Genomic DNA, 10,298 nt, shown 5'->3' with positions numbered 1-10,298 from the left:
GAATCCTAAGAATCCATAGATAACTGTTCCCAGTACTGCTTTGGGTAGATAATACAGGCAGTAAAACAAAACGTCTTGGGTAAATAATGACTAATGTCCAATACTGTTCTCAAAATGCCACACTATACAACAGCCATACCTAAAACATAACCACAGTGACGACTGAAATCACAACTAATAAAAATCTACTAAAACTTGAAAACTGGACCAACTGAACACGTGACAGACAGTTCTCTGTAGCAGTATGCAGCTCAGGGGCCACTGCTGAGAGCAGATGCACTGTTTGCATCATTGTAGAAAACCCCACTTGGTGTCAGTCGAGAGCATCTCCCCCGACGGACCCTGGTACTGGCCTCAGTTGTACCATAAGCAAAGTCCAAAGGCCTTCTCCGTTTGTGCACGGTGAAGATCTGAAAGCAGTTACCTTTCGCTCCCGCATCTGAATCTCTCCCCGCCACAGTTCCCTCGAGTCAATGGCATTTCCGAACTCCTCTAAAGGTACAACACTAGCTGAAAGGTATTCAGCAATTTTCTGACAATTTCTGTTAAAAAAAAAAAAAAAAAGATTTTGATAATTAAATAGTAATTCTTTTTTTAATAGCTACATTTTAACTACAGCCTAGGAAAGGTAACTGTAATTTTCTGTTAATATGAATTACCCATTAAGGCAATCTCTGGGGAAGGGCTGCTACATTCACACATATTCAGAGTTGTCACCCCTACGACGTAAACAGAGACCTTCCAGTTACTGCTGGCTTAACTGTGTCAGATGCTTCCACAGACTCAGTGTCATCCCTCAGCTTTAAGACTACACTGGCACCCTGACTGTCCTTCATGGCTTTTATGAATTTCATGGCAACACTAATCACAGGCGATCGTGACTGTTAGCATTCCTGCTTTGCCTGCCCTTCCTTCCATGCAGGTGGCCCTCCAGCATCTATTGCTATGCTGGCTTAATCAGCATCCTTTAAGTGCTTGATTTCTTAAATCAAAAACGAAATCATGAGGTAAAAAGGAACAGTTTGAGTACTAAGTTTGGAATTAAAAGTGGAGTGCACAACTGACCTCTGCTAATGTGTCACAAATACAACTGTGTGTACCTTGGCATATACCACAGAAAACAGACAGGACATGACAAGTCCTGTGGAGCTGCCACCTTAGTGCGCATAGGTACGGAAAGCAAGCCTAAAAGTGCACAGTGCACTTGGAGAAACGGTGCTCAATAGTGACCACACAGCATCACTGACAGCATCTGTCAAACCTTCAACATCTCAGCAACAGGAAAGGAGGAAAGCCTAGGTTCTGGTGGAGATTCACATCTCTAATCACAGTACAACAGAAAACTACCTCGTCACATTAAGGTAATTTTCAAAGGTTCAGTCTATCAAAAACCGGGTAGGTAGCAGAACACTGAAACTTGACCAAAGAAGCTTACATCTCACAGTGACTTCCTGCTACGATAACTTTTGCTGAATGCCATTCCTTCAGATGTTTCAAGGCCCCTACAATGGGCAAGCACTCTTTTAGCTTAGGAGGATCTTTGTCAGAAGGCAACAGAATTACGTCTATCATTGCTCTACCTAGAAAAACAAAACAAAACAAAAATACCATAGTTTTTAAAACATGCTAGATCTAAAGCAGGTTTCAACAGTGCTCTAAACAACTGGATCTTAAGCTTATTTAGCAAACAAAGGACTATTTTAAAACAGTACACATCTTCAGAAGTTCAAAAACTATAATACTTCATCATTTGAGTTCATGTCATCATGCTAGAAAACAATGAACTATATCATAATTGCTTGCTAATTCTCCAGCATAGCTAATTATATGTATTGCTCTGGAGGTCATCAATGCCACGGAACTCAAGATAGGGGAAAAAAAAAAAAAAACCTGCAATTTCATTATATCCTCCTACATTTAATTTTGTTATCCAAAAGAGAATGAATATAAAATTGCAATGCTCAAATAAATCATGTCTCTTAAAGGACAATAAAGCATTCAGTGTAACAAATTATATTAGCATCATTAGAGTCTGAGAAAGGTTTTACTTCACGCCAGTTTAAATGACATGAAATTACGAACTTATTGAAAGACCAGAAAAAATAAAATGAAATGAAAACCAAACAAAAATTTGATAACCAAAGGCATTTAATTAGACAAAAATAGCAACCGTGTAAAATTTTAGTGCATATTTTTGAACTAACACGTTTCACTGAAAGAAACTGATGGGCTGAAGGGTAGCTTACGGTGTACAAGGCTTTGGGTTCCATCCTTGGGTGAAAAGGTTACAAAAATGTTTATTTGTGAATACGTTCAGTTATTTTCTTTTTAATTTTTTTTAATGCACACATGAATGTGCATTTCTAATACATGTGGAAGGCAAAAGAGAGCACTGGAGTTCTCGGAACTGGAGTTAGAGATGCCTGGGAGCTGCCATGTGAGTGACAGGAACTGAACCCAGGCCCTCCGCAAGAGCAACCAGGGCCCTTACCACTGAGCCATCTCACAAAGCCTTCTAAATTACTTTCTAAACAGGACTCTGTAGTAATCTTGGCTGTAAATACCAGCTGTGTGAACGTAAGAATTGTAATTGTGCAATCCTTTATCACTGTCTAGCTTTACACAGCACTGTATATTCAGTTCCCAGGACAGTGCATGACATTCAAGACAGACAGCAAACAAACGTACAGTAAATAAGTGGGATTCAATAATGACACATTCATTAAAAAATGCAAAAGGATTTGTGAATACCAAACTGTGCCAAATTTTGCCAATAACTACTTGAGTAATACAAAGAAAAGCTACTGGGACAAAAAAAAAGTGTTTAAGGACAATATCGTATAGTATTTTATACAATATGCTTCCCGTTTTAGGAACAAGTGGTTTCTATTTTAAAGCTGCTGAGCCAAGAGCTTCCTCCTACTGCACAGCATTCCATTTGGTGATCTGTATGCAATCAGCACCATAAAGGAGTGTCATTCTGACAATCTACGTGTAAGAAGCAATTTGTCCTGGAGTTTACAGGACTGGGATTCTACAGAAGACGCTGAATTCATCACTCAATCATAAAAAGTAGAAAATACAAATAATCTAAAACAGTTATTGTATTACCAGGAGCGGGAAGCTTGTCTGATAACTGATGCAAATTTTCTGCTGATTCTTCATATAGGCTACAATAAAAGAATATAGTTAGAGAAAAATGCCCTATACAAATACACATATAAATATGCACAAGTATGCCCATATATCATAATAGGCATCAGTTATCTGTGTGCTACACAGTCACACATGCTAGACACATTACCTTATTTGACTTAGCTGACAAACCCAGGCACCATTAAGATTAGTTTTTTCCTTTAAATAAATGTCCTAAAATCATATAGCTATTATGTGTGAAAACCATATTTCAACCTGCAAGTACAAGCTCCTACCCACATCTAAAACACAAATAGAAGCAATGATAATAATAACGGGAACAAAGACCCCAAGTTATATTTTATATATTCAATATAAATAATAGACCAAACACTTTTCTAATCTTCCAAGCAAGCCAGCAGTAGGTTTTAATAATAAAGGACACTGCTCTTCTCTGAGTTAGTTAAGTCTTCGCTGAGAATATGACATTTTCTCAGATTCCTAAAAACCTATATATTTTATTCAGATAGTGAAATTCTATTCTCAAAAGAAGTTCTTATTCAGGATAAAAGTATTTAAATCCTTCCACATAAGGTAATATTGTCTAAAACAAAAGCCTAAAGCATGTTAGGCTAACTATAGTTTCCAGGCTCCCTCTTGTGGAAATAAGGTGGCTCCACATTATTTTTTCACAGTGGTAAAACATGAATCAATAAGATCTTTTTAAGGCTCAGTGAGGGAGGGCATCTTAGAAAGCACCTGAAAGAATTTCCACACTTGGTGAATGAGGAAACAAAAGACTAGATGAGCGAACTCCCTGGCTTTGCCTCACACAGTCAAACATAACTTTCTAACTCCTACTAGTCCACAGTTCTTCCCTCGTGTACACTGCTTCCTGCATTAACTAACACAATGTGAAACCAGTAAGAAGCCTATACAATGAATACTAAAACAAAACAAAAGCATTTCCTGTCACATGACAAATGCTAAAAGGAAAGGACTTTAACAATGAGCCAGAAATGGAATGTCTTAGAAGAAAAAGGTTATCACAACTTAGTGTGGGGATCATCCTTCATTCTACCAAGATTCAAGAGACTCACAATTGAAGTCAACTGACACTCCTCAGAAGCTCTGTAGACTACAAAAAGTATCAGAAATGGTGATGAGGCATATAAATTGGGGGGAAAAAAAAAATCCCACATTTCAGTCTCAGAGACCAAAAACACAGTGTGCTTCGATTTGAGTGTTATCTGCTAGCATTAAATAACCCCCTGATAAAGCTACCACAGGATCAGGCAGAATTTATCTTCAAAAAAATGATAAGCCAGTGCCATCAGCACTCTAGAGTTGTGTGAACCTAACATTTTTCAGGTATCGATTAGATGAGAGGTCTAACCTGCCCAGTGTCTTCCAAAACTGAAGTATTGACCATTGCAGTTGATTAAAAAGCCCCTACTATAGTTGCTAAAATATCCAATCTTTTCCCTCCTGTCTCAAAACAACATTGTTCTGTTAAACATCTGCAAGGCAGTAGAGGCATAGAAACATACTCAGCCAGGGGGAGGGATTCCCTGCTATTACTGTCATCTTCTTCAAAACACTCAACAGCACTCTGACATTCTTCTATATTTGCTTGAAGAACATCTTCGATTTTATCTTTTTCAGCATCAAAATGTATCTCTTGCCAATCAGAACTACAAAACTAATAGAAGATGATGGTAAGTAATGGAGTCACGTCATTATTTATAGCACAGACATTTCCTAATAGCTATTGCAAAACCAACAAATCAAATAATGGCATTAAACAGAGTGGATTCGTGAAATTCTTTAGAGTAGGTAAGGTGTTCACTAACAGCTATTACCTGGTAAAATCCGCATATTGCTTGCACGGCAAAGAACCACTTCCTGGAATGAGGTGTGCCACCCACTGAACAAGCTTGAAAACAAATCACACTTATTAGAAGAAAGGCAGACAATAAAAAAAGCAGTCACTGTAACGAATTACTGCTTAGAGAATTGTGTAATTCTGAAACATAGTCTATAGTTTTCCAAGTTATAAATCTCTTGCAAAAATCCAACCTACTTTAAAAAATTACAAGCTTGCATTAATTCAAACTCCATATTTTTTAATCATCATTTAAGATCTACTATAAAGATGTTTTAAGAAAATACAGCTACTCAATTGTGCCTGGGTGACACAAAACCAGTAGGCCACTGAGTAAAACCAATTCCTTCTCCAAAGACCATGCAGGCATGGTTCTACCTGGTCACAGGCAAATGTCCTACCTGGAAAATGCAATACCATAAAATAAACTAGAGAGAAAGAGAGTGAGTGAACTCAAGGGTCACCCTGAAGCATATCTCAGAGGAGCCAAAGGAAATTGAGAGCTATGGAGAGAAAGCAGATTCGAGGCTTGGAAGGAAGAATGAACCATGAGCTTAACTTGTAGGAGCAAGGTAAGGTGCTGAGTGTCAACTGAAACTTTTCTTCCACAGAGCTCAGCAAAATACTGTTTCCTTACTGGGAACCACTGAGTATTAGTCCCTTCGAGAAATGGACCTTCTTGTTAGGTCTTCTTTCACTCCTTCCTGCCAATATGCAAGAGGTACTGCCCTTCCTATCCAAGGGTATTCCTCAAAATGACCCCAGCCCGGGCACTCCAAACCATCCCCGTCACTATTGAAAACCACAAACCTATTCCTGGAAGCAGTACTTCCCAATGGAGTCCTAGCTGCTCGTGTTCAATGACTGCAAATCCCTTTCTTCATTCTCTATGGCCCCTTTGAAAATGCTGCCTAGCCGTGGTGGTCCCTTCCCTCATCAGCTTTGCTACGCCCTTCAAAGGCATTTTAGAGGACTGTTCGTTCCTAACATGCCACTAAAATTGTACTCGAAGTCGCTAAGAACTGACTTTTCATAACATTATTAATTTTCAGTTTTGTTAATATTTAATCTCTTAGGTGGATCTCTGAGTTTGAGGCCAGCCTGGCCTACAGAGTGAGTTCCAGGACAGCCAGGGCTACACTAAGAAACCCTGTCTCATTAAAAAAAAAAAAAAAAATTAATCTCTCAGCATAAATCAGAGAAGAGTCAATGGTGACTGCTGTGACTGTGTGACTACTTTCCCCTTACATCAATTGGATCTGTGGCACTAATTCTGGTGCCTCCTTTATAGTCTCTTTAAAATGATGCTCCTTGAATACTGGGATTCTTGAAATTTGTTTGTTTTTTGTTTGTTTTTTCCCATCATCTATAAACAATCTGGGCTTTCTCAGGGTTTCCATCTATACCCAGATGGTTGTATAACTACATCTCCAGCACTACCCTCCTGTAGTTTGAGATATAGGCATATCTGTCCAATTTTTATATCGTCAATACCTTATTAGGCAACTTTCCATGTGTTCGACACAGGTCATCATACTTCCTTCTTCGTAATGCCACCTTCTTAGTAGTGCTTCCTTCTTAGCAAAATTCAGACTTCTAATGTCAGTTATGCCTCCTTTCTCCTAAACTAAGCCACCTCAGCATTAAGTCAGGCGTTCTCCCTCTAACTGCCCTCAGATCTATCCATGCCTACATGCTGTCTGAGCTCCCCATGCCCCATTCTTCAGCTGATCTTCTGCAATAAACCCAATAGCTATAACTTTATCTAATGTGCCTAATGTGTCTGGTCCAACTAGAGTCCTTCAGAGCAGATCTGCAGGTTGTGGTGACAACTCACAGATAAAGTATGTGCCATACAACTGTGAGGACTCCAGCTCACATCCCCAGAGCCCACATAAAATCTCAGCATTTGGGAGGCAGAGAAGGTGGATTCCCTAGGGGACACACACACACACACACACACACACACACACACACATGATAACAAGTATATACACATAAATACCCCACAGCCACTTAAAAGAAAAGCAATGAAGAAGAGGAAAAGGTGGAGGAAGAGATGGAAGAAGAAGTGGAAGAAGAGGTGGATGAGGACGAGGAGGCTGTTAACCACAATTAGGAAAAAGCCCAAATATCCTGACACAATTTACAAAGATGTCGGCATAACATATACCAACCTAGCTTTTTTGTACACAAACAATTACCAAAAAAAAAGAAGAAAAGTGTACCATGCAGTGACTGATCATGATACTACTTTCACAGTTTGCTAACTAATCACTGGACATCTTAAGATTCAATTTTATACAGAGAAAGCAAAATATCCAGATTTTGTTTCCTCCTGGTCTTCTGATGTAAACTTATGGTAGTAATTTTTTCCAATAGATAACTAGAAAATGCATTTGCTGAGAAAGATGAATAGCAGAAAAAAACAAAATTATTGGTGCTGAAAGTGCTTTTCAAATCTACAAAAGTAAGAGTCCTAGGTTAGTTACTGTGACAAACATGCTAAAATGGATAAGGATGACTGTCCCAGGGAAAATGGTGCTAGCAAAAAACAGTCACATTAAAGGAATGCGTGGATAGTTCACAATACTGACAGCCCAAAGAAAAACCACTAGAAGCTGATAACTAGAATACAAGTGGCCAAAGCACAGAAACAATGCTAAATCTGTATAAGTTCTATGATGGCAAAGTAGAACGTGATGTCCAACTGTTTTCAATAGTTTTAACAAAGAAACAAAATACTTCAATTGCACTGTGTCTCATGTTTTAACCTACAGAATGCACAATAAATATTATCTTTACTACTTCTTTCACTGTCTTAAATATTTAACACAATCAGTGTTTTAACTTTCTTTTTAATTGCATTGTGTGTGTGTGTGTGTGTGTGTGTGTGTGTGTGTGTGTGTGTGTATAGACACCCGTGTGTCACAGCAGAAGACGATTTGCAGGCGTTGCTTTTCTCCTTCAGTATAGGTCCTGGGGAATGAACTCAGGTCATCAGCCTTGACAGCAAGCAATCCTACCTACTGAGCCATTAAAAACCAATGAGAGTTTTTAATTAGCTTTAATAGGAATGTTACAGGTCACGGAACAATTCTAACGTCTAATTGATTATTGTACTGGGATGGTCTTGCATGCCTTCAGCACACATCACTTGTAGAGTTCTGCACTACTGTACAAAAGGGGTGTCTTATAAGAAACCCTGTCCTTATAAGCAGAGTGAATACTTTCATGAGAACCCAGTCTACAGCGTTTTCAACAACTCTCTAAACTTTACCAACTTCAGAAATTAATAAGAGTACCATTAGAACTTGGACAACAGGCCAGTATAGAGCCTACATACTGGAAATCAATCCTCAGTGGTAAGAGATGCCCCCAAGACACTGGAGGTTCTCTAATAAGGAAGGGAGCAGATTATAACAGAATCATGAGAGCTGCAGCTCTCAAAATGAGGACATTTTTCCTGCCATCTATAGTCACTTCTTTCAGCTTGTAGGATTTGATCTGTCTCCATATTTGTGTTTTCTGGGACTTTAAAGGATATTATCAGCTGGAGAAGTAAAAGAGAAGAAAATTATCAAATATATTTACAAATAGATATATTTGTAAAATACCAATAGAGCTAAAAGTAGGAAAGATTTCTTGCCCCCCCCCCCAAAAAAGTAGTGAGAACTTCAGAAGGTCAAAGCAGATGAGAAGTGAGAGGAAGACCTTAAAGCTCTTTTTGCTTTAAGAGAATCAGTAAAAATGGACAGGAAAATAACCCCACATGTGATAAAGAAGTCAGAGTGGGAGCTGTAACAGGTTGTCTTTACTCAAGACAAGAACCTCTCCACAAGCAGGGCAGTGGTGGCTTGTGCCTTTAATCCCAGCTCTTGGGGGACAGAAGCAGATAGATCTCTGTGAGTTCAAGGCCAGCCCGGTCTACAGATAAGAGTTCTAGGAGAGCAAGGGTTACACGGAAGCAAAACTCAAGTTGGGAAGACAGAATAACTTTTAGAACAACTTACAACATTCAAATATCAGGAAGGAATAGTAATGCAGTTGAGAATTTCTTTAAGATACCCCCATATCCCTGTGCCTCTCAAAGTCAACAAGTCTTTCTTGTACTCCTAGGCTATCAAACTAACTGATTTCCAATAAGATGCTGTGTCAGACTTTGGGGGTGGAGGGGGATAGGAGAGGAATTTCATTACCATTACACTGCTGTACTTACCAGGGAATGTACTGTCATCTGGATGGACTGACTTGCTGATGCTTCTCTTTAAGAGGTAATAAATATTGGTTGCGGTCCAATCTATAAAAATAAAGACTGACTCAATCATCTAACTCAAGAGTTAACATAATCTAGGGCCTGTTTCAATTTTACTACCAGAGGATCTAAAGGCCAGTAAGTTGTACACAGAATGCATGTTGATCAAGTCTATTCAACTGACACAGCAGAGAAAACAGCCAAGTCTCCTCATTTGTATGTGCTAGTTAGTAACAAGAAATCAAAACTTCCTTCCAAAAGAAGTATATACGAACTATACATTTCTTCCTCAAAATGTCTGCTTAATCAAAACAAAGAAAATGTAATATAGACTATTCAAGAACATTAAAAAGCAATGCAATCAAAAGCAGTTAAAATCTTTTAAAGCTGGTCATTTCTTCTTCTTCTTTTTTTTTTTTTTTTTTTTTTGAGACGCATTTTTTCTTTATAGTATGTAAAACTCAGATCTGCAGAACCTATCGTTTCTTTCTGTGCTTTCTTCAAGGTGGAAGGAACACCAAGGGATACTACTTTCTGCAAGCATACCTTTCCAGAAAGCAAAAATTCGAGGACTATGCCACCAGGAGATTCAACCAGGCAAATGACACTGGCATCTAATACTCACAATTTTATATCTTTTCCATTGACATACTACTGTTCAGTTCTTATAGAAACTACTTCTGAGAGTTGCACGTTCCCGGGACCATCCGACCTATGTATACGCCTCCCTCCGGGACTTCATCAGAAACTCAGATCCTTCGCCTCCCCGCCGCCGGTCTTTCCCGCCTCTTCTCGGCCCAGAGCTTACCAGGCTGTTTGTCGGTGCCCTCCAGGGATGACGCCTCAGTGCCGGGCTCGATCTCCCCACCGGCCACGGATCGAAACTTCCCTTCCCTCCAGGTGACCAGCAGCAAGTACCGATCCATCTCCTTCCCGCCTGGACTCAGTGTTAGGTCTCAAAAGAGCCGCGCGCAACGCGCACTTCCGGTTTCCTGCCGCTCAGGTTGGCTGGAAAATAATGTC

At 39.3% G+C, this 10,298-nt stretch overlaps 1 protein-coding gene across 1 annotated transcript in view; it reads right to left on the bottom strand.

Annotated features, from left to right (window-relative positions):
* The window catches only part of Mtbp (MDM2 binding protein), a 65,077-nt gene extending 54,860 nt beyond the window's left edge, over nucleotides 1-10,217 (bottom strand). The window contains exons 1-7 of the mRNA XM_021216883.2: nucleotides 10,084-10,217; nucleotides 9,240-9,320; nucleotides 4,998-5,071; nucleotides 4,686-4,837; nucleotides 3,112-3,170; nucleotides 1,436-1,580; nucleotides 425-542 (exon numbers count right to left, since the gene is read on the bottom strand). Coding sequence (XP_021072542.1) covers nucleotides 425-542; nucleotides 1,436-1,580; nucleotides 3,112-3,170; nucleotides 4,686-4,837; nucleotides 4,998-5,071; nucleotides 9,240-9,320; nucleotides 10,084-10,201 — 747 coding nt within the window. The 5' untranslated portion in view covers nucleotides 10,202-10,217. The remainder of the gene's footprint in view (nucleotides 1-424; nucleotides 543-1,435; nucleotides 1,581-3,111; nucleotides 3,171-4,685; nucleotides 4,838-4,997; nucleotides 5,072-9,239; nucleotides 9,321-10,083) is intronic.
* Nucleotides 10,218-10,298: the final 81 nt, after the last annotated feature.

Source organism: Mus pahari, chromosome 17 (assembly GCF_900095145.1).
Source record: "Mus pahari chromosome 17, PAHARI_EIJ_v1.1, whole genome shotgun sequence".
NCBI classification, from domain to species: domain Eukaryota; kingdom Metazoa; phylum Chordata; class Mammalia; order Rodentia; family Muridae; genus Mus; species Mus pahari.
Note: the sequence above shows the minus strand (reverse complement) of the source record. Positions and strands in the feature narration are given on the sequence as shown.